Raw genomic sequence first — 25,923 nt, 5'->3', positions numbered from 1 at the left:
TAGAGCAATTACGCCACCATCTGTTTTACATCGGTAACAGCACATCCTGACGTTAGAACGTGTCCTTGGGTTGTGGAATATGCAAAGCATTTGGTAATTATATCGAGAATTTAACGATAAAAATGCAGATTAAAAATGGTAAAAAATGCCATTTAACATGGGAGCGGATGGGTCATGAAAACATGACCAAGCCCAACTGGGGACAAAACACTATAACTATTTTTTTAGAGTGTTTCAAATTATAAGCTTTTCACACAACGAACATATATGTAAGATGAAGATATTTCCCCAATTTCATGAAATAATAATAAACACAGACACCGCTGTGCTCACACACACACACACACGAAAGTAGATTTCATGACCAGGGAGGCACAAGGGTTAAAGTAAACCTATATGTTAATTTGATATCTTATGTCATGAGAATGAAACGCAAATATGTAAAAGGAAAGAAATGAAATTACAATTCTCACTCTCTCTCTCTATATATATATATTGATATCAAAGACGTGGTACGGCGTCTTTGGCAGAATGAGCATGGCGGGGAATGATGTGGTAAGGCGTTTTTGGCGACCATAGTGTTAACTTGATTTCATCGTGCTGATTACTTGTTTTTATCTTATTTAACTTGATTTCATCGTGCTGATTACTTGTTTTTATCTTATTTAACTTGATTTCATCGTGCTGATTACTTGTTTTTATCTTATTTAACTTGATTTCATCGTGCTGATTACTTGTTTTTATCTTATTTAACTTGATTTCATCGTGCCGATTACTTGTTTTTATCTTGGTGTTATTCTGTCTCTTTTAGTTCTATACTCAACGCCACTGTCAACGAGGGAAACCTCAGTGTCCCTCAAGTTTAAATAAAGTTTTGAGTGAATGAATGAAAGATATAAGTGGATGTGAAGCTCATCCTTGGACACAATGGAAAACATGTCACCGTCTACCCACAGTGCTGAATATACAGCATATTTACATTTATATATTTATATTACCGCATATATACAGTATATACCCATCATTTGTCTGAATATACCTGCATATACTTACTTGTACACCTGCACATAACCCTTAGCTCTGTATGATAACATGTACTATAATGCTGTATATATACCATATATATATAAATGTATTCTCATCGCATATATACCTATCCTCAACTGTCTGTATTTACCTGCACATAATCCCTTACTATATCTATATCTGTACATATCCTACTCTTACTAGTTATGCTGCTGGCCAGTAGTAGTCATACTGTCTCTATTTATATAATACAACTCTGTACATACATCTGACTAGCACTACACTCAATAGTACTAATTTGTATATTTGTACCCAGTTTAATCACCTGTACATTGTATATTGCTGTTGCACTTTACTGCTACATTTGCACTCTGGTTGGATGCCAAGCGTATTTTCGTTGTACTGTACTTATGCTGTATGATGACAATACATTTTAATCTAATCTGATCGGATCTAAACTCCCGTGAGACAGAATATATGGTGTGTATTAGGGCTGACCCCGATTAGTCGACTAATTGATCGAAAGGAGCCGTAGTCGACTGCCAACCTCTTAGTCTAATGGGGGGAAAAAATAAGAAAAGAAAAAAAGTAGAAAAAAATAAAAGTATAATATATATATATATTGGGGGCGGCTAGGTGGTGCAGTGGGCAAGGCGCTCACCACCAATGCAGGAGACGCTGGGTTCGAGCCCAGCTCTCCGCATTGCTATCAGCTTGGCTGGTCGTTCATACTAATACAATTGCCAGTATTAGGGGGTGGGAAGCTGATGGGTGGGGATCGGACGTTGTGGACAGCGACTCCTACAGGTCGGTTGGTGCGCCTGTGCAGCAGAATCAGGAAGGGACAGGGGCGGCGTGCCCTCCAAACACAGACCCCCGATGCTGAGAGATCGCGCTGTGCAGGTGAAAAGATGCGACTGCTGCTTCCTCGAGTACCGGAGGGGACACGTGATGTAAGGCTTCGTCCACATTGCAGCCGGCTTGTGGGAGGCATGGCCTAACAACGTTCGAGACAGGGGAGGGTAGAATTGGACGATACGAAATTGGGATGGGAGAAAAATAGAAAATGGGAGAAAAGGTAGATCAAAAATATATATATATATATATTTTTTATCATTCTTTCCCAAAGAAAAGAGGCCTAGAAGCTAACGCTAATGGCATGCATACCAGAGGCTAACTGCCTAAGAAAACAGGCACAGAGGCACTGAAAGAGGATTTCACCCATCTAATGAACACACTAGACTAGACAAATATCAAGATGTATCCATCAGTGGAACAATTGCATGCTTTCGCAGAGGACAAGAAGCCTTCAGTCGACTCCTTCAGACATTAACACATCCTGCGCCAATCACGTTGTACGATGTGTTTCAAGTTCATGCTAATTCTGCCAGATCACGGCGTACAACGTTATTGTGATCATATTTCATATTTTCGCCTTGGTATTCATATTTCCCTCACAGAGCCTTGTCTGATGCAGTGGGACTCGGCACAACTCTGCAACGCTTCAATACTGCCCCCTGGTGGATGATCGGCGAGTTGCCAAACCGGAAATGGCCGGTTGGATATCGGTGCGTCTCCTAAATCCGTCCGGCCACTCGCATATCGTCGCGGGACTCTAGCCACACACCGTGGATATGGATCGCTGCCATAACTCAATAATCGACATGATTTGGGCGTGTATTAGTATTATACAAACCGGAAATGGATCTACTCGATCCCCATCAAATAACTGGGATCTTTTTGCTCCAGTCTCATCGCCCAACGGTAGGAGGAGGCTGATGTCATTTTCAGCGTGAGTGTTTATTATTATCCATACAAACTGCTCTGATCTATATATCACCCATACTCCATAAAGCATTTAATGACGATCACGGAATTATAAACGACCCCCCCCCCCCCCCCCCCCCCCCCGTTCACCCGTGCATGATCAGTCATAACGTTTAGGACCATGTACAGTTGACATTTTTAATATAGCGTGGATCGGTATCAGACGGCATTTGATAATCTATATATGCATTTATGCCTATATCTCACGTTCTAGGAATTACTGCAGAAAACGATAAAAACATATTTATATTCTAGATGGTATTTTCGTATGAATGTGTGAATGAAAAAGTAAAACGTTCCTACATCCTGAACGATAGATAATCGATGTTGAATGGGCCATAGTAATGTCAATTTAGCAATACAATTTAAAAAGTTATAGCCCTGCAAAGAAGGTGAACATCTCCATAGACTTACAGTGCTGGCAGAGAATGGTATAAGATGGTCAAACTCCGTGGCAGTTAATGTGTTAAACACCCCCCACAGCCCAAATGGAATGATACAAAAAAAAAGTATTAATACATTTCTTTTCATACTTTTTTTTTTGTTGTAAGTCGACTATACAAATCCTTAGTCGGGGACAGCCCTAGTGTGTATATATACTGGTGTTCATGGCGCGCTCCGTCCTCCTCACCCTCTCGTGCAGGGGCGACTCCTGGTCCTCCTCCGTCCCACAGGGGGAGGTGTCCCCCGTGGGCACCCTGCTGACAGCCATCTCCGCGTGGCCCTTCCCCTGGGGGCCCTTCATGCGGACGAACTCCATGTTGTTGTACTTGTAGAAGCCGAACGACATCCTCTGGGCCATCTTGGCCGCCACGCTCACCTGCGACACACGGGCGAGACGGCAGAGGCTCCGTCACACAACAGCGCCTCGTCGACGACAAAACATGGCTGCGAACGGTGGGACACGTCGACACTGAGGCTGGCGGAGTCCGAGCTCACTAACGCACCCATTCAACTGTAGTTGTGAGGAAAAGCCACTTCCTGAATGGACTGACTTTCACTTCCCGCCAGAATTAATCACTTCCCCCGTCAACATGTGTATTTTAACAAAAAGTGTTTTTTTGTTAAATAGCTCTACGCTCCAACAGCCATCACTCCGCTCTGCAGTAAACAGGAAATATCCTAGCTCAGCTCAAATGAATGGAAGCGGATGCGGATCACTAGCCTAGCTCAAAACCGCACCGGAGAGGTGTTTTTGGCCAACAGCTAGGCTAGCTGGTCCGTACCTGCTTCCATTCACTTGTGGCCTCTCCTCTGCAAGATCTGCTCACCTCACTCCTCTAGAGCTGCTCACCTCACTCCTCTAGAGCTGCTCACCTCACTCCTCTAGAGCTGCTCACCTCACTCCTCTAGATCTGCTCACCTCACTCCTCTAGAGCTGCTCACCTCACTCCTCTAGAGCTGCTCACCTCACTCCTCTAGAGCTGCTCACCTCACTCCTCTAGAGCTGCTCACCTCACTCCTCTAGAGCTGCTCACCTCACTCCTCTAGAGCTGCTCACCTCACTCCTCTAGAGCTGCTCACCTCACTCCTCTAGATCTGCTCACCTCACTCCTCTAGAGCTGCTCACCTCACTCCTCTAGAGCTGCTCACCTCACTCCTCTAGAGCTGCTCACCTCACTCCTCTAGAGCTGCTCACCTCACTCCTCTAGAGCTGCTCACCTCACTCCTCTAGAGCTGCTCACCCCACTCCTCTAGAGCTGCTCACCTCACTCCTCTAGAGCTGCTCACCTCACTCCTCTAGAGCTGCTCACCTCACTCCTCTAGAGCTGCTCACCTCACTCCTCTAGAGCTGCTCACCTCACTCCTCTAGAGCTGCTCACTCCTCTAAAGCTGCTGGCACTCACCCGGTTGTCATAGACCTTCTTGAGAGCCTCGTAGCGTATGGAGCCTTGGAAGATGACGCCCTGGAAGGTGTTGCCCTTGTCGCTGGCCACCAGCTCCACACACACCATCTCCCCCTCCCCTACAGTCATGTCATTGAAGACCTACACACACACACACACACAGGAGCAGAAAATAATTAAGTACCTTTACTAGGGGTGTGACGATCTCAATACAGGATCGGACATTTGAAGAAATTACATACAATACAGTGTACTGAGGCGGCTGGGTGGCGCAGCGGACATTGCACTCGTCACCAACGCAAGAGACACCGGGTTCGACTCTGGCTGTCGGCGTTGCCTCCGGCTTGGGCCAGTCGTCATACTAACTCATACTAACTCAATTGGCAGATTTAGCGGGTGGAAGTCGATGGGTGGTAATCTGGACGTTGTGGACAGCGACTCCTACAGGTCGGTTGGGGACGCCTGCACAGCAGAGACAGGAAATGGCGGGGGTAGTGTGAGCCTCCCACACGTTACACCTCGCCAATGAGAGTCCGTGCTGGCAGGTGAAAAGATGCGACAGGCTGCCTCCTCGTGTATCGGAGGGCACACGTGATGCAAGGCTTCTATCCTCCCTACAACCGGCCAGTGGGGGGCATATGCGAGCAACGTTCAAGACAGGGGTGGGGAGAATTGGCACAGCGGAATTGGGATGGGAGAAAATAGAAAAAGGAGAAAATTAGAAGATTAGAAGATTAGATTTGATTCAAATGTAGTGTCAACATACAGCACAAGTACAGTACAACGAAAAGGGTTTGGCCTCCAACCAGGGTGCAAATGTACCAATAAAGTGCAACATGTACAGTGATACAGGTAAAAGGACAGTATGGTAGTAGTACTGGTCAGCAGCATAACTAGAAAGAGTAGGATATGTATAGATATAGTAAAGACTATGTGCAGGTAAGTACAGACAGGTGTGGATAGGCATGTATGCGGTGAGAATAGAATATAAATACTTTATTTTTCCAGAGGGAAAAATGGAATATATAAAATTACATTAATTATACAAATACATTTTCTTTCTTTCTTTAAATGATGAATATGCACATTGTACATACCGATACAATACATAAATATCCTCTACTATAACTACTACTGCTGCTACTACTACTACTACTACTACTACTACTACTACCATTACTACTACTGCTAATATTACTACTACTGCTACAGTAATACTACTACTGTTACTGCCAATACTACTACTACTGTTACTGCTACTACTACTGCTAATACACTACTACAACTACTACTAATAATAATACTACTACTGCTAATACTACTACTACTGTTACTGCTACTACTGCTAATACTACTACAACTACAACTACTAATAATAATAATACTGCTAATACCACTACTACTGCTACTACTACCACTACTGATGATGCTACTACTACTACTGCTGCTGCTACTACTACTACTACTGCTGCTACTACTATTACTACTACTGCTGCTGTTGCTGCTACTACTACTACTACTACTGCTGCTACTACTACTGCTACTACTACTACTGCCGTTGCTGCTACTACTACTGCTGTTGCTGCTACTACTACTACTACTACTACTGCCGTTGCTGCTACTACTACTGCTACTACTACTGCTGTTGCTGCTACTATTGCTACTACTGCCGTTGCTGCTACTACTACTGCTGTTGCTGCTACTACTACTACTACTACTACTACTACTACTACTACTACTGCTACTACTACTACTACTACTACTACTACTACTAGCTACTACTACTACTACTACTGCTACTACTGCCGTTGCCGCTACTCATGCAAACGTTCTGTTGCTGGTTTATATCACCTGACGTTTGGCCTGATCAATCTTTTCGTCACACTACCACACCGACAGACCAAGGTACCGGCATTAAAACTGGAGTCGGTCTCCAGGCGCCTGTCTGTGGCTCCAAATTGGTTAGGATGGGTAGAACGCAGAGAATACCTCCCCCACAGGGATCAATAAAGTATAACTTAGCTTAACTAGACACGACCTCAAGCAATTTTCTCCTAATAGTTGAACAACCACGCTCTACTGATTTTCTTCTCTGGAAAGAACCTGCTAGAAACTACTCTTTTCCCCCCTCCTCTGTCGCAGACTAATAAAGACAGACGTTTATTAGAGGAGCTCGTTTTTAGACTGAGCGAATAAGCATGAAGTCACACTTCATTACGCGGGCAGCTTAAAAGAGTCGATCTGCCCGCCTCCCGCCCTATTGCATGCTGTTGCAGTCAATCAAATCGTTTTTTATCAACTTTTTCTCCCCCCTTGTTCTGTATTTTTCTCCCATCCCAATTTAGTCGTTATGCCAATTCCCTTCCCTCCCTTCCTGGTCGTTGCACGCATTTGCCCCCCACTTGCCGGTCTAGGGAGGGTTGATGGATACTATCACATGTCCCCTCCGATACATGTGGAGTCAGCCAGCCGCTTCTTTTCACCCGACAGCGAGGACTCTCACTGGGGGAACGTAACGCGTGGGAGGCTCACAATACTTCCCCCAGTTCCCTTCCTCGCTGAGCAGGCGCCCCGACCGACCTGTAGGAGTCGCTGTTTACAACGACCAAGATACACACCCCGCCGGGTTCCCACCCGCTGACACTGCCAATTGGTTAGTATGGACGACCGACCAAGCCGGAGGTACCGCTGACAGCTGGATTCAATACCAGTGTCTCTGCGGTGGTAGGCAGGCGCTTAGTCCGCTGCGCTACCCAGCCGCCCCAGGCAATCAAATCTTGATTCTCATTGGAGAGAACTTGGGGTAGGCTTAAAAGGAGGGGGGGGGTCAGCAGTCACCTCTTCAAAGTTGTCAATCATGAAGAAGATGTTTGGGTAGCTCATCTTGGACTCCTCCCCTTTGCTATCCATGGCGTGTTTGCTGGGAGACGCAAACACTTCCTGTTAGAGAGAGAGAGAGAGAGACTGTTCAAGTCAAGTCAAGTCAAGAGTTTTATTTGTCACGGCATATAGTATATATTATATAGTATACAGTGAAACGCTGGGTCTTGCCCGCAACGATTGTGCATAATACAAAAATAATAATATAATAAGAATCCAATAGAACGACATTGTGCAATAATACAAGTAATCAAAGTAGGTCATATCGGTATATGTACATGAATTTTTACAAGAGCATGGTAAGACATGCTAGGTCCTGTGATACACTGTTAGCTACGGATGAGGCACTGGGTCTTTATGCACACTGCTATACAATGCTATATTATACAATCTCAAGTTATACTATACTATTTCTAAAGTGACCTTTCCTTTTGTAAAGTGTGTGTGTGCTCATGTTAAAGTGGCTGCTAGTGTGTGAGCGAGTACAGTGTGTGGGTTGTGTGTGTGCTCATGTGTGCTTGTGTGTGGAGAGTTCAGTGTTCAAGGCTCTGATGGCCTGGGGGAAGAAGCTGAGCCGAAGTCTCTCTGTCCTAGTTGCTGGTGTTCGCAGGCGTTTGCCTGACCGCAGCAGCTTGAACAGGCTGTTGTTGGGGTGGTGAGGGTCTTTCATTATTCTGCAGGCTCTGGATTTGCACCTCTTGTTATATAGGACCTGCAGGGGTGGTAGTGCAATACCCGTAGTACGCTCGGCTGAGCGTACCACTCTCTGTAGGGCCTTCTTGCCCTGTGCCGTGCTGTTTCCATACCAGGCAGTGATGTTTCCAGTCAAGATGCTCTCTACAGCTCCGGAGTAGAAGGACTGGAGTATCTTCCCTGATACTCTGAATTTCCTTAACTGTCTCAGGTGGTAGTGGCGCTGCTTCGCCTTTTTTACGACTGAGTCTATGTGTGTTGTCCATGTCAGATCCTCTGAGATGTGGACCCCCAGGTACTTGAAGCTGCTCACCCTGTCCACGGTAGCCCCGTTTATCCTCAGTGGTGTGTGTGTCCCCTGCTGTTTTCTCCTAAAATCCACGATCAGCTCCTTGGTTTTACCAATGTTCAGGAGCAGGCTGTTGTCCTGGCACCAGCGTTCCAGTAGCTCAACCTCCTCCCGGTAGGCCTTCTTGTCGTTGTCAGAGATCAGCCCCACCACCACTGTGTCGTCCGCAAACTTCACTATGGAGTTGGAGCTGAACTTGGCCACACAGTCATGTCATGTGTGTATAGTGAATACAGCAGGGGGCTCAGAACACAGCCCTGGGGGGACCCGATGCTCAGGGTGATGGTGTTGGAGGTCTGACCCCCCACCCTGACCGCCTGGGGCCTTTCACTCAGAAAGTCCAGTATCCAGGCGCTCAGAGCGGAGCTCAGACCCAGCTCGATCAGCTTGTCCACCAGTCTGGTGGGGACTATGGTGTTGAACGCTGAGCTGTAGTCAATGAACAACAGTCTCACATAGCCCCCCTTCTGGCGGTCTAGGTGAGAGAGGGTGCTGTGCAGTACTTGGGAGACCGCATCATCAGTGGACCTGTTTGGCCTGTATGCAAATTGCATAGGGTCCATATCACTGGGGAGGGAGGCACAAATGTGATCCTTAACCAGCCTCTCAAAACATTTCATGGCCACAGATCATTGAGACCTGTTGGGGAGGATTTCTTTGGTACCGGGATAATAGTAGACAACCTTGTTAACCCTGCCACACGACAGCCCTTTCAAATAATTCAAATAAGATAATAAAAAGACACACAGCCAGCAGTGTAGCTTATATCCACTCTCTTACTCACTCGCTCACCAAACCAAGCAGCAACGCAACACCCATTGAGACCAACCAGCCATCTCATTGAAAGAGAGGGGGGGAGGGGGGAGAGATTGAGAGAGGGGGGGGGGGAGGGAGAAGGAGAGAGGGGGGGTAAGGGGGAGGGAGAGAGAGAGAGGGAGAGGGAGAGAGAGAGAGGGAGAGGGAGAGAGACAGAGAGGGGGAGTGAGTGGGAGAGAGAGGGGGGAGTGAGAGAGACAAAGAGAGAGAGAGAGAGAGAGAGAGAGAGAGAGATCAGCTTACTAACAGCCCCTGCGTTAAATGAGTCTTAAAACAAGCTAATTATAGCGTGTTGCTAATTAAACCACAATCGCACTTGACTGGCTGAAGTGCTTGAAGGGTTCTGTGGAGTAAGACCCCCCCCCCCCTCACCTGAGACTTCTTCTTGTGGGTGTGAATGTCTCCCCCCCCCCCCCCCAGGGTTTCCCATTAATGACCTCCTAGACTGTGGCGGCCTGCAGTCTAATTAGTCCCGCCACAGTTGTATAATGAACCAAAATAAAATAAAATGTAATACATTATTATTATTATTATTATTTTTTATTTACAATTTTTTTTTATATAAAGTTTGCTAATAGGGATGTATCAGTAGTATTGGCAGTGGTAGTAGTGGTAATAATAATCCACTATATCTTTTTATTTTCTAAAAAATAAACCAGTTCAACACAGGTAACCACTTTTGCTTAATTTCTTTGATGGCTCAAATGTATGCTCTGATGTGGTTCCCAAACCTCTCCTCGAGACACCCCAGCCGTTCCATGTATTTGTTAAATTCCACCACCAGCACACCTGATTCAACTAATAAAGGGCTAGTTAAGTTGAATCAGGTGTGCTGGTGGTGGAATTTAACAAATACATTGAACGGCTGGGGTGCTTCGAGGAGAGGATTGGGAAGCACTAGTCTAGTCGATTTTGTGTTTTGAGGATTGGGAAGCACTAGTCTAGTCGATTTTGTGTTTTGAGCTAGGGCTGGGCGATATGGCCTCTAAATGATATCGTGATATTTTTTGGCCATATCACGATACACGATATATATCGTGATATTTTTACATTTCCTCTAAAGCACTTAAAAATGCTTGATTTAACCCTTTGCTGCATACAGTCACGCCAATATGATGATTATAATAAGTCCCTGCAACATATGTTTGCATTATTAAACCATGAAGATGCTTTAAAAAAATTATTAAATTAAAATGTACTAAGAGTAGTCTACTGAGACACTAATAAAAAAAATTATTTACATCTAAGACAATTTATATAAAAACTATTGGGTGCCTAAGACTTTTGCACAGTACTGTTTTCTATCCACTTTAGCCAAACACACACATATATATATATATATATATATATATACACACACACTAATGTGAGAAAATAATAATCACACACAAAGGGAATGAATGAATGACAACTTTATTTAACAGATTGCAGAATGGGTACAATACAGTACGGCTCAATACACACAATTGTTAAGGGGATGCAGACCAGAGAAAGACATTTGTCTTGTTTACATCAGGGTCCCCCATTTGGGATAGGGATAATGGATTATAGCAGACTTAATAATTTTAGAATATTTCAGATAATGAAATTAAATGTTTATATCATCAACTATCCAGTTAGTATTTATACTGTAACGTTTGGCTACTTTAAATCATTGAATGTAGAGAGAGAGCGAGAGAGAGCGAGAGAGAGAGGGCGAGAACGCGCGAGAGAGCCAGTCCCCCCCCCTCGGGTTTTGTTTTAGGTTCGCGTTTTGAGCGTCTAAGCTGCCGTAGGCGATGACGTCACACTCGAATGTAAACAGGAAGAGTTTAAGACACGGAGATGGAAACTGGATGCCGATATAAGAAAATGAATAACCAATAAATATGAAGTTATGTTTAAACCTGTGTTGTCAAGCGTTATCAATATAACCCACCCCCTTTCCTCACGAATGGAACTAGTGTTGTGGAGTCCGCTTTGAGCGTTTTCCAGGGTTAGCAGCTAACGCTAGCTAGTTAGCTTAGCCTAGTCATGGGATAACTTGGTTAGCAGCTAACGTTAGCCCAATGCTTGCGTCAATTAAATTGCATGTCATTGAAGGTCCGCGCTGGTCTGTCTAATGAAATTACAATTGCATGTCATTTAAGGTCCGCGCTGGTCATGTGTCTATAATGAAATGAGAGGACAGCTCTGCGCTAAAGCTAAAGTCTGATCTCAGCCGCGACAACATATACTCGATGTTCACGATATAATAATATACTACATCTCATGTAGAACAAACCGCGATACATCGAGTATACTCGATATATCGCCCAGCCCTATTTTGAGCACAAAGTTCATCATAGATCTAGCCTCTTTATTTTGCTCTCAAAGTGCACCAGATTGATGCATTTAACTTAAAAATTTACAAAAAAATATATATATATTCCGGGGATGTGAATGTCTCCCCCCCCCCCCTCACCTGAGACTTCTTCTTGTGGATGTGAATGCCCCCCCCCCCCCTCACCTGAGACTTCTTCTTGTGGATGTGAATGTCCCCCCCCCCCTCACCTGACACTTCTTCTTGTGGATGTGAATGTCCCCCCCCCCCCTCACCTGAGACTTCTTCTTGTGGATGTGAATGTCTCTCCCCCCTCACCTGAGACTTCTTCTTGTGGATGTGAATGCCCCCCCCCCCCTCACCTGAGACTTCTTCTTGTGGATGTGAATGTCCCCCCCCCCCCTCACCTGAGACTTCTTCTTGTGGATGTGAATTAGGGCTGCAACGATTAGTCAACATAATCGACGACGTCGATTATAAAAAATCGTCGACGAGAAATTGTTGCGTCGATTAGTCATAAAAAAAAAAAAAAAACGTTATTTAATTTTTTTTTTTTTTTTTTTTTTGTGCACTACTTATCTTTGTGAGAGTGGCTTCTCAGGGTTCCAGACAACATCATAACATGCTGATCCCATAGCAAATTTTGGACATTGAAAACATTGTTCCCCTGCAGGAGATGATGATCAGACTAGACACACAATACATTACACACGCACTCCTCTCACTCACACACAGCGATCAGAGTAAGACACACACATACACACTCCTCTCACTCACACACAGCGATCAGAGTAAGACACACACACATACACACTCCTCTCACTCACACACAGCGATCAGAGTAAGACACACACACATTCACACTCCTCTCTCTCACACACAGCGATCAGAGTAAGACACACACACATTCACACTCCTCTCACTCACACACAGCGATCAGAGTAAGACACACACACATACACAAATTACACAGTACACACCTCTCACTCACACAGCGATCAGAGTAAGACACACACACAAATTACACAGTACACACACTCCTCTCACTCACACAGCGATCAGAGTAAGACACACACACATACACACACACACGGACTCCTCTCACACACAGCAAACAAAAGTTATTTAAAGTACACTTCCACTTTAATTTGTATTATTTAATTTATTTATCTTGTTATGAGTGATTGCTGTATTGTTCTTCAAATACATTTTCATTTAAAGTGGCTTAAAGATCCAAATTCAAATGTTTCATGAGTCATTATTTTAATTTGCTATGGGATCATCATGTTATGATGTTGTTGTTTGGTCCTGGCTGACAAGAGTCTCAAAGTCTGGGGTGATGGTAGACAAGCAACTCTGAGGTCATGCTCAATGTCCAATCTGTTCCTCTGCTCTGTCTTCAGCTGGACCAGAGCTGAGAAGCCACTTTCACAAAGATAGGTAATTTAAAAAAAAAAAAAAAAAAAAAAAAAAAAAAAAAAAAAAAATTGTTGTTTACATTGGTTTTCGATTAGTCGACTAATCGAAAAAATAATCGGCAGATTAGTCGACTACCAAATTAGTCATTAGTTGCAGCCCTAATGTGAATGTCCCCCCCCCCCTCACCTGAGACTTCTTCTTGTGGATGTGAATGTCCCCCCCCCCCCCCCTCACCTGAGACTTCTTCTTGTGGATGTGAATGTCTCCCCCCCCTCACCTGAGACTTCTTCTTGTGGATGTGAATGTCCCCCCCCCCCCCCCCCTCACCGGAGACTTCTTCTTGTGGATGTGAATGTCTCCCCCCCCCCCTCACCTGAGACTTCTTCTTGTGGATGTGAATGTCTCCCCCCCCCTCACCTGAGACTTCTTCTTGTGGATGTGAATGTCCCCCCCCCCCCTCACCTGAGACTTCTTCTTGTGGATGTGAATGTCTCCCCCCCCTCACCTGAGACTTCTTTTTGTGGATGTGAATGTGTCCCCCCCCTCACCTGAGACTTCTTCTTGTGGATGTGAATGTCCCCCCCCCCTCACCTGAGACTTCTTCTTGTGGATGTGAATGCCCCTCCCCCCCTCACCTGACACTTCTTCTTGTGGATGCCCCCCCCCCCCCCCTCACCTGAGACTTCTTCTTGTGGATGTGAATGTCCCCCCCCCCCCCTCACCTGACACTTCTTCTTGTGGATGCCCCCCCCTCACCTGAGACTTCTTCTTGTGGATGTGAATGTCCCCGGCGTCTGAGCGCGTGCAGACGGCACAGGTCACCACATAGTCCAGCTGGAAGACAAGCGCAGGAGAGAGCCGGACTGTGAGAATCTCAAGTTTCAAGTCTTGTTTCACATAATGTAACCCGTTCACTGACGCACTACCAAATGGTTAACCCTTTCACTGCGACAATACAGAAGGTTAACCATTTCACTGCCACACGATAAAGGGTTAACCCTTTCACTACCACACCACAGAAGGTTAACCCTTTACTAATCACACTAGTGCGGTAGTAAAGGGTTAACCTTCTGTAGTGTGGTAGTGAAAGGGATAGGGTACATTACAGTGAAATGCTTGGTTCTGTGTGGCCCTCCTGAGATTGTGCTTCATACAGTGAAAAAGTTAAAGAATAAAGACCAAACACTATATATACATTACATATATACAATATACAAAACTAAAATGTACAAAATGCTAAAAAACGAAATGCAGACCTTTTACGTCGCTTTGGATAAAAGCGTTCAGCTAAATGACTAAATGTTAATGTTGTGTCATAACAAAGCTGAAGTCAAGGTCAATATCAAGTTTATTAGTATGTCCCAGACTGGGCAATTCATGTTACAGCAGATAAATAGGAGCTCCAAAAAACACAGCAACATACAGTACATAACAAGAACACAGACAGACATGTACAGTACATGGTCACGGGATCAGATCATAACAGTCAACAAGCAACCAGGGCGGCTACGTGGCGTAGTGGGCAAGGCGCTCGCCACGAATGCGGAGACGCTGGGCTCGCCTGTTCGAACCCAGCGCTCCACATTGCTTTCAGTTTAGCTGGTCGTTCATACTAATACACATTGGCCGTATTAGGGGGTGGGAAACTGATGGGTGGGGATCGGGCGTTGTGGACAGCGACTCCTACAGGTCGGTTGGTGCGCCTGCGCAGTAGAATCAGGAAGTGTCGGGGGCAGCGTGAGCCTCCCACGCGTTACTCCTCGCCACTGAGAGATCGAGCTGCGCAGGTGAAAAGATGCGACTGCTGTTACCTCAAGTACCGGAGGGGACTTGTGCTATGTATGACTTAGTCCACATTGCAGCCGGCTTGTGGGAGGCAAGAAACAGCGTTCGTGACAGGGGAGGGTTGAATTGGACGATACGAAATTGGGATGGGAGAAAAATATAGAAAAGAAATGGGAGAAAAAGTAGATAAAAAAAAAACAGTCAACAAGCAACCACAACCATCCCCCAGTGGGGGTGCGTAGGGTCGACGCCCCCCTGCAGCGGCACGGCAGCGGGCTGCTCGTCCGGCGGTGAAGCCAGCGGTACTTTACTTATTCATAGTATATATATCTTCAGATTCTAAGTGTTTATTGCCCATATTTATTGTAACATATAATATAACTGATAGGGCGTACAGACCCTCATCTGTTCTGCACCTTTGATCACACTACCTACTTGCTCAGATGTGTATATTCAGAGTTAATTATATTGTTTACACTGCCTATTTTAACTTTTCTACTGTACTATCATTTATTTGTAGATATGGTGTACATAAAAACCTTGGAAATCATTTTTCGTGCTAAGAGTAAAAGCCTACCAGCTTGTATTCAATGTCTCTTTAAACCAAGAGAAGGAAAGTATAATTTAAGAGGGTTGTGTATTCTTAAAACATGTAAAAAGGTAAGAACTAATATAAAAATGTGTTTCAATTTTGGGAGTTAAATTATGGAATAGCCTTAGTGACGGGTTGAAGTTGTGTACTTCTCAGGGGAGATTTAAAAAAAGCCTTAAAGGATAAAATAATTCAGGAGTACAGTTGAGTAAAACATCAAACATTTGTTTTTTTCTTTAAAAAAGATTATATCTTGCAGCATATTTTAAGTTTTTATTTCTTATATTCAAATATATTTAGTTTTTAAGAATTTGTAAAGGATAGGCAAAAATAAGCATGTGCTTCAGCCTATTCCTTTTTTTCTGTCGTTGATTTTGGATTTTGTGTGTGAGCTTGCCTTGAATATATTTTTTTTTAATTTTTTTGCAAGTCCACACAGGTGTTTTTGATTTGTCTGTAAATAAGACCGTAAAATAAAAAACGTCATTCATTCAATTTCATTGCCTGTATTTATGTCTTTCTACTATTACCCTGCCCATACCTGTACCTCCCCTCCCCCCTCCCCCATGCTATGATGCCTGAATTTCCCCAAGGGGATCAATAAAGGAATATCTTATCTTACCTTCTGTAGGATGAGGTTCAGATAGACGCTCTCCTCCCAGTCGATGTCGGGGTCCCCCAGGCCGGGCAGCTTCTTGGAGTCCCTCCTGTACACCTCCACCTCCACCTGAGAGACAAGTCACACCATCACCACACCTCCACCTGAGACAAGTCACACCATCACCACACCTCCACCTGAGAGACAAGTCACACCATCACCACACCTCCACCTGAGAGACAAGTCACACCATCACCACACCTCCACCTGAGAGACAAGTCACACCATCACCACACATGTACACCTCCACCTGAGAGACAAGTCACACCGTCACCACACATGTACACCTCCACCTGAGAGACAAGTCACACCATCACCACACCTCCACCTGAGAGACAAGTCACACCATCACCACACCTCCACCTGAGAGACAAGTCACACCATCACCACACCTCCACCTGAGAGACAAGTCACACCATCACCACACCTCCACCTGAGAGACAAGTCACACCATCACCACACCTCCACCTGAGAGACAAGTCACACCATCACCACACCTCCACCTGAGAGACAAGTCACACCGTCACCACACCTTTACACCTCTGCCATCACCTCCACCAAGATACTGTAACCTAGTGGATTTGAACCTGGAACCATACGAGCCACAGGCGGCCGCACTAACCAGCTGAGCTAGAGGGTCAGACCCGTTAGCAGGTGCTGGTTGACTGTGACCGACTCCATAGTCGACAGTCTCCCCCCCCCCCCCCGAGAAGTGCATCCACGCGCGCACTTTCCCAGGGTTAAGGCACTGAGATCCCACTCCCATTGCTACGTGAACCTGGATACAGATTCAGTGAGTGAGATCCCACCGCTGTCACCAATGTAACCGATTTGGATTTGAACCTGGGACCATAGGAGCCACAGGCAACTCGTAAAACTGATGACAGCGATGACAAGCTTATAAAACAAGACACTAGTCTATCACACACAGTTCACACACAGTGGTCGGAGATCATACTTTTAAATGCAGCAAAAGAAGGAAGAACCCTCAGCTTCAGAGTCAGTTGGAGGGCATTCCTGGTGTCAAAGGAAAAAGTGATTCTTCCTAGTTCAGAGCAAATTTGAGGAACCAGTCATTTGAACGTGCAGAATAGGTTCCAAAATTCCATTCCAACAGTGTTGTGATGTAAGAGGGAAGTTTACCAATAAGGGCTTTAAAAGGATCCAACCCTCTTCATAAAAGGTTCACTCTGGTAAAAGTAAGAGTCCTCCATTTGAAGTTCTACTCTAAGTAAAAAGTAATAAAGTACGTAACATTAAATGTACTTAAGTATCAAAAGTAAGCACTTGTTATTTTGGTACAAAGAAGCAATCTATCATTGACCTTGATGAGATAACCTCTAGGGCAGCGGTTCCCAAACTGTGGTGCGCGAGCGCCCTCTTGGGGGTGCGTGACATGAAAAGGCTAATGGCGGTTCTATGGTGTTATTTTACTAATAAAATATAACTAATATACGTTATTTCAAATGGGGATTTTCACTGTGTAAATCATGAAATTCACGTAATTTTTTTTTGTTTTTGGTCCACTTTTTCTCCCATTTTCTATTTTTCTCCCATCCCAATTTTCATATCGTCCAATTCAACCCTCCCCTGTCTTTTTTAACGTTGTTTCTTGCCTCCCACAAGCCGGCTGCAATGTGGACTAAGTCATACATAGCACGAGTCCCCTCCGATACTCGAGGTAACAGCCGTCGCATCTTTTCATCTGCGCGGCTCGATCTTTCAGCGTCGGGGGTCTGGACTTTGGAGGGGCCCCGCCCCCGTCGCTTTTTGATTCTACTGCGCAGGCGCACCAACCGACCTGTAGGAGTCGCTGTCCACAACGCCCGATCCCCACCCTTCAGTTTCCCTCCCCGTAATACGGCCAATGTGTATTACTGTGGACGACCAGCTAAACTGAAAGCAATGTGGAGAGCGGGGCTCGAACAGGAGGCATCCTGTTCGAGCCTAGTCTCCAGCATTCGTTGCGAGCGCCTTGCCCACTGCGCCACGTAGCCGCCCCCCAATGAAATTCACGTAATTAAAGACGTACATTATACCCAGACATGCAAGCCGTGAGGATTCTAATGCCCTTCGCCACAAGCTATCTATGCTAGGCTGGATTCTCTGCTCACACAGCAGTTAAGACAAAATATCGCCAAAGACTGCATGATGTTGAGAAGGACTTGCGCATTAAACTGTCTTCAATTGCCAAATCAGCTAACTTCGCAGAGCTTTGTGCACAGATGCAGGCCCATCCGTAGCATTAAGCCGACAGACGAGGGCAAAGTGCTGCGAAGTGCGTGCCGGTCCGCCCGGGCCATCTGGAATAGTATTATTGCTACCAGGTTAGTGCTGGTTTTAATATATTAATTTAAAATTAAACGCAGGTAGAACATGCCTCCACTATAACAGAGAAAACAACACAAACCCTTACCCAAGCAAAAGCAATTGCAATTATGATTAATCTCAGGCCTACTGGGAATTATGCCTTTCTCTCTCTCTCTCTCTCCCTTCCCTTCCACTCCCTCTATCTGCCCCCTTGCTCTCTTTCTGCAGGCCACTGCACTTGAAAATCCATGAAAATGCGTTTTGTTTTAATTTTTTTGGCCAATCTGTTTTCTGAGTATATGCATGTAATTCTCATTTTGTTCTTTCGTGTGGTGAAGTATTTTATTTGTTGCAATTTGAGTAAAATGACTGGTGTTACCTATTAACTGCTGCTGATTGATAGCTGGTTAATTGTTGTGCCCTCACTAAGGCGAGGATCTTTACTTGGTTTCATATTATTATTCTCCCAATTTTTGTGAACGCGAGAGCTCATAGGCCTACTGCACTTTGGTATGTGTTCTTATTGGATTAAACCTGATGCCTTTAGTGCGCCTATGAATAGACTGTTGCCTTTTTTATGTTGGCCATTGGGGGGTGCGTCAGCTAGGTCGGGAGGTGACAGGGGTGCACAGCCAAAAAAGTTTGGGAACCGCTGCTCTAGGGGTTAAAAAAGGTGCTATATTGCAAATTTAGCCACTAGATGTCACTAGAGCACCAGCATCTCAGACCAAAACAATGGTGTGCTTACAGTACGTAGGGTATGATAATTATCATACCATCTTCCATCAAAGTTCAGATCAAACTGTCAAACTAGGCATTGCAGATCATATGAATCAAGATCCTGCAAATGTATACCCTATTTCTCATGTAAAATGTTGTCAAAAACACATGTTAGGTTTATCCAACCATTACTCCACTACATATTTACATAGAAAGTGGTTGTTTGCTGCTATATTAATGTTTAAAATCACAGATAGTGTGGAACATACATAGCACCTTTAAGAGGGCTGGTGTAAGCAGATGCCTGTTGTCCTGAAGCAGAGCATTTAGCTGATGTTAGCTTGTTTTCCTCACCTCTCTTCGGGGGAAGGTCAGTAATCAGTATACGGGCACCTCGGGCAGGATGGATCGACCCGGCAACCCTTTGACTACCAAGCAGATTCCCCATCCAACCTTAGAATTTACTGCCTCTAACCAAAGGACTACAGCGCTCATATCACACATGATATATCACTGAACAAAGGACTACAGCGCTCATATCACACATGATATATCACTGAACAAAGGACTACAGCTCTCATATCACACATGATATATCACTGAACAAAGGACTACAGCTCTCATATCACACATGATATATCACTGAACAAAGGACTACAGCGCTCATATCACACATGATATATCACTGAACAAAGGACTACAGCTCTCATATCACACATGATATATCACTGAACAAAGGACTACAGCTCTCATATCACACATGATATATCACTGAACAAAGGACTACAGCTCTCATATCACACATGATATATCACTGAACAAAGGACTACAGATCTCATATCCAGGGGCGTATTTGGCACGGGGGACATTGGAATGGGTCCCCCCCATTTTTTCAGAATGCAGTTATGTCCCCCCCCCTTCTGACTACCTGTCCTACTATTATGCAAAGAGGAGTAGATGGGGGTCGCATTCTTGCCCTTATCTAGAGCTAAACCAGCAGCAGTGACGACACCAGCAGTGTGTGTGTGTGGTGCGTTCCTGAAATCAACTGAGAGTGCACTCGCTATTTGCATATCAATAGCCCCGGTCGTCAGGTGTGTTAAATACGACCGGCGCTATTGATATGCAAATAGCGAGTACTTATCTGGGCTTGCACTTAGTAGTTAGGAGTAGGGCTGGGCGATATGGCCTAAATATGATATCACGATATTTTCTGACCTTTCGGCGATACACGATACGCATCACAATGTTTTTCTTTTTTTCCCCAAACAATTCATTATGAGGCTTACCAAGACAGTATTTGAGTTTGCAAGCTAACATTAAAGACAAAATAAAATACCCATGCATTTAGCATTTTTATATTATATATTAGATTTAGATTATTGGATTATTAGATTATATATTGCATATATTTAGCAATGAGATATTATATAATTTAGATATGAAATATGATGAATTGAAAATGGGGGACCCTGATGTAAACAAGACGAAAGTCTTTCGCTGGTCTGCATCCCCTTAACAATTGTATGTATTGAGCTGTACTGTACCCATTCTGCAATATGTTAATAAAGTTTTAAATCAATCAATCAATCAATCAATAGCATTTTAGCATTTTTATGAAACTACTGTATATTTGTATGTCTCTAAATGTTTTGATGAATTGAAAATGGAGGACCCTTATGTAAAAAAGCCGAAAGTCTTTTTCTGGTCTTCATCCTCCAGTCAGTCCACTGTTGTTGTATTGAGCTGTACTGTATTGTACCCATTCTGCAATCGTTAATAACGTTCATTCATTCAATCATTCAGCCGGCAACGGAATAATTTTGATTGACAGTCGAGTCTGCCAATTACGTCACACCGCTTGTACCCGCCCTGCTGTTCTTAGCACCAATCGGCAAGCAGCGCTATTCTTTTTTTACTTCCTGAATGCCCTCCTTGATTTTAACGAGAGCTCAGCTCAACGACAACAACAACAGCTCACCGCAGCCGACGAGTGATTACTAGCGCACCGCAGCATGACAACGAGGCATAATGATTTTACTGCAACAAATGTTATAATAAAAGCCTTTCCATACATCTGTCTGATTGAAAACTTTATTAACAGACCGCAGAATGGGCACGCACAACTCGGCACGGACTGAGATATGAACAGTAACGCTTGCTATCTATGTCGTCATCGGACGTTGCTATGTTTGGGTAAATACGCTGATGTGTAACTATATAACGTGTAACTATATAATGTTGATGCCACAAAACGAATGCCTTTGTTAATCATAAGTACTAACTTTGATGCAGTGTGTGTGTGGGAGCGGCGTTGTTCAAAAGTTTGAACGGGGTGGACCAGATTGACGCGACACAATCCTCTTGGGCAAAACATCACAATATCCACGATACGTTAAAAAAGTGTATCGTTAATGAACTGTACCCGATATTTATATAATATCGTCATATCGCCCAGCCCTAGTTAGGAGCACTTAGGAGTTCAAAAGTGCGTTCATTCTCAGCACTCTGTTATAACGGCGTTCAAAGATGTGCCAGATTTCATATGTATTTCAGCCGAAAACCCAGTTAAAATACACCGTAAACAGGCTTTAAAATTATGTGGAAAACCAACCGATCTGGCAACCCCTGCTACGTCATCAGACTCATCACAACAACAGCTGCGCAGCAGCAGGTCGAGAGCAGCACTCGCTCAGAGTCAGACTCTACCTCTTGACGTCGGTGCTTGGGGATTTAAAATAGTTTAACGTTAAAGTCAGTACTGACTCAGACGGAAACAATCTAACGTTTGTCTGTAAACTTTGTCCACCCGGTTTGAAGAAGCAAGTCCCCACATCGACGCGACCGCGACGACGTCGACAGCAACATTGAGAATATGCAAACGTCCTGTTTTAGTTTTCATAATAAAGACAATTCAAGCAAAGTTGTTCCTCATGTTTTTGAAAATATACTGTAGAGATGAAAGTGTTATGGAAATGCCAGTATTCTGATTGCTGTCTGTGTGGTTCAATATTTAAAAAAAATAATAGTTTGCAGCAACGTATTGAAAAAAGAACTAACAAAATGGGCCGTTCAATATCTCCTTTAAATATGTTCGAAATGTCAAACAGACCTGGGTACCTACAGGCTACATACAGTCTATCACTACTTTTGGGAATCTAAGTGTTTATCCAGGTTCTGGGGCCAAGTGATTGATTGATTGAACACTTTATTAACATATTGCAGAATGGGTACAGTATAGTACAGCTCAGTCATGAATTGAAAATGGGGGACCCTGATGTAAACAAGACGAAAGTCTTTCTCTGGTCTGCATCCCCTTAACAATTGTATGTATTGAGCTGTACTGTATCAGGGTCCCCCATTTTCAATTAATCAGGACATACATGACATACAGATAGACAGTACTGCTACATCTATACATTTATGACATACCAGATTTGCAAATACAGTACTGTTTGTGATACAAAAAAGATACAAAAAATGCGGTATTGCACCCCTGGTATTTAAAAAAAAATCTAGGTAGAGAGGGGGGGGCTGCCATTAAATTTTGAACCTGAGAGTGCTGGTCTGGCTTCATATGACACACATGACATACAGATAGACAGTACTGCTACATCTATACATTGGAACCCTGGAGATCTCTGAATGCAATGTAATTCTGTATGTATGAGCTCAGTGTGTCGTTTACATGGAGAAATGGCGCCACCGCCTGGGAAAATGCGGTATTGCACCCCTGGTATTAAAAAAAAACTCAAGGTAGAGAGAGGGGGGGGGGGGGGGGGGCCCTAACCCCCCCCAGCAACGTCACTCGCCACGCCCACAAATCTGTCCCCGGCACACTTGGAGAGAGAGTTACGCCACTGCTCATATCACACATGATATATCACTGAACAAAGGACTACAGCTCTCATATCACACATGATATATCACTGAACAAAGGACTACAGCTCTCATATCACACATGATATATCACTGAACAAAGGACTACAGCTCTCATATCACACATGATATATCACTGAACAAAGGACTACAGCTCTCATATCACACATGATATATCACTGAACAAAGGACTACAGCTCTCATATCACACATGATATATCACTGAACAAAGGACTACAGCGCTCATATCACACATGATATATCACTGAACAAAGGACTACAGCGCTCATATCACACATGATATATCACTGAACAAAGGACTACAGGGTGCATCAAATTGCAATGCAAAAATTTAATCTCAACATATCAATCTGTGTGGGGTTGCATTCTGTTCGGACAAACATAAAAATGATTTGTGCAAAGTTTGGGAAAGATTCGTTGAGATTTAGAGGTACCACACAGCATGTGAAATATATGAAAATTGGCCTTTTTGGGCGTTTTACTAGATAACATGACAAGGCAATTTCAAAAACGACAAGAAATAGTTTTTGAGAACAACATTTATTAACCCTAACATTTAAGAACAAAATGTTTGATAACAACATTGAAATAGTCTTTCAAACATGTCTCAAGCATCCTAGAGTCCTAGACCTGGTCCAGCTTGCGCTTGCAGCAGCGAAGATTTGGCTGTGTTGAGCGGTCATGCTCAACTGCCTGTAGCACATTCTGCAGGTGCTCCTCGCTCCTGGCTGCTGCCACAAAGTCTGACGTCAGTTTGACGCCACGCTCGGCACAGTCATTCACAACATTGATGGCACGTACATTCACTGCACCCATCTGAAATGCTGTACTGGTAACCCAATCCTCTACATCCAGTGAAAGAAACGCGGGATCGATGTGCAGCAGGTGCATGCCGAACCAGCAGTCTGGGTTGGCGAGGTCAGCCAAGCTGGTGGTCGGCGAGAGGGTTGGAAACTTTGGCTTGCCGAAGCCAGTGCCAAAGCGGAGCTGTGGGGCTTGCATGGATATATCAGCCGGCTTGTGCTCCAATATAGCATCTGCAAGTGCGCGCCGATCGCCAACTGGCACCTTGGTGCTGAAGAGTGCCAGGGGCAGCATCTCGCCTGACAGGTACCATAGGTGCCGCTTCAGCGCCTTAATCGCTGATGCTGCGATGCCCTCGTCAACAGACTTGTATGCGTACAGGTTGTGGTAGAGTGTAAGGTCATTCCATGCCGCATCTACGGCCGTGTCGCAGGTCAACCACCACGTTGCGTAGATGTGCGTGATGAAGTTGGGAAACGCCCGAATCTTCAGCACCTGCTGCTGCGTAGTGATGGTCCCCTGAGGAAGCAAGGCAATGTGCTGCTCCATCAAGGCCAGCTTGAGAGTGTAGAGCAGCTTAGTCATCCACCGCGCCTTGTGCAGTGCTCCCGGTCGTTGGAAGTTAACTGGAGTGTGCTCTGCACTGTCTGCACTCAGATACACAAGACATAGCTGCACGAACTCGCGATAGTCGCCTCGCTTGTAGTCGAGCACTCCTGCAGCGCACACAATTAGTTCAGCACGCAACTTGCCCAGGAACGGTGTTTCGGCATCGCCAGGAATGTAGCGGGCCAATGGGCCGCTGTCCTTGTGTGGCAACAGGTTCCAGTTGTCACGCAGACGTGTAAACAATGTAACCTCTGGCGAGCGTGACGTCTCCACCTTGAGGTCAGTGAAGATGTGGCTGAGGAGCACCTTGCCGATGTGGTGCCGGCACCGGACCAGAGCAGTGGTCGACCCAGTGAGAGCTGGATGGCAATGCAGGCTGCCGTGAGATGGCCAGTGTTTGACGCGGTGGTGTCAAATGCCATGTTGACAACCTGATCGGTGCAGCACCAGTCCTGCAGCAGCTTGCATGTCAGCCGGGCAATGATCATTCCACATGCCTCATCAGTCCCCTTCATGTATGCTGGCACACCAAGCAGTTTGAGCCGCTCCGCGTCTCCGATCACCACTGTCAGACGCTCCTCCAACTGGCGCACATTGTTGAGCATTGGCGTCAACTTGCTGTCCCAGTGCAAGGTGCACATGGGAGGTGGTGTCCACTGTTCTTGCTGGTCCTCACTGATGGCCTGCAACACGTGGCGGCGCGCTCAGTCTGCTGTTGCGTAGGATGTGGAGACCATTGCCGAATTGCCACCGGATTCCTCGATCAGACCGCGCGTGAAGGCAGCCTGCTGCATTGGTGTGATCTTCAACCGTGTAGCCAGTGACACAAGACTCGGCCGGCTGAGAATGTCTGATGGAATGAAGGCTGTGGTGCCAGTCTTCTTACGCTCACGGGTGGGTGTGTTCTCAGCCGGTGGAGCAGCTGTTTCATCTGCATTGCTGTCTTCATCACTTTCGCTTTCCAACACCACCGCCATGCTGGACCTCGCAGTCATCTCCTGCTGCTCCTTGGTAAAGCATGCCTGCTGCGCTGCTTCACGCTCCTGTCACCGCTTCAACTTGGATTGCAGATTGGCATCCAATGCTCCAAGTGTGGCCACTCTGTCGCCCTTCATGCTGGCCAGGAAAGCAATGTCCTCTGGATCACAGATCAGCTCCTCTGCATTTGGAGACCACAGCGGGAATGTGGCATCCAGCTTGTGCTCCATTGCGTCCACCAGTCGAGCTGTAGCCTCACTGGAGCGCCTGGCCTTTGGAATTTGCCGCAGCTTGTTGCTAGCATCGACAAGCGCTACTATCTTGACGCATGCTCGACGATCACTCACCATTGGAATATTGGCCTTTCCATAAAATGGCTGCACCTGCTCCAAAACGTCCTTAGCCGCA

The 25,923-nt window shown here is 45.1% G+C and overlaps 1 protein-coding gene across 2 annotated transcripts in view; it reads right to left on the bottom strand.

The window, feature by feature from the left end:
* The window catches only part of kiaa0930, an 85,333-nt gene that overhangs the window by 12,190 nt on the left and 47,220 nt on the right, over positions 1–25,923 (bottom strand). The window contains exons 3-7 of one of the 2 annotated variants that reach the window (XM_084330049.1): positions 16,159–16,263; positions 13,916–13,993; positions 7,539–7,640; positions 4,701–4,841; positions 3,485–3,673 (exon numbers count right to left, since the gene is read on the bottom strand). In XM_084330049.1, coding sequence (XP_084186175.1) covers positions 3,485–3,673; positions 4,701–4,841; positions 7,539–7,640; positions 13,916–13,993; positions 16,159–16,263 — 615 coding nt within the window. The remainder of the gene's footprint in view (positions 1–3,484; positions 3,674–4,700; positions 4,842–7,538; positions 7,641–13,915; positions 13,994–16,158; positions 16,264–25,923) is intronic. The other variant, XM_084330050.1, reaches the window with a different exon arrangement.

Source organism: Notolepis coatsorum (genome assembly GCF_963971535.1).
Source record: "Notolepis coatsorum genome assembly, chromosome: 15".
NCBI lineage: Eukaryota > Metazoa > Chordata > Actinopteri > Aulopiformes > Paralepididae > Notolepis > Notolepis coatsorum.
Note: the sequence above shows the minus strand (reverse complement) of the source record. Positions and strands in the feature narration are given on the sequence as shown.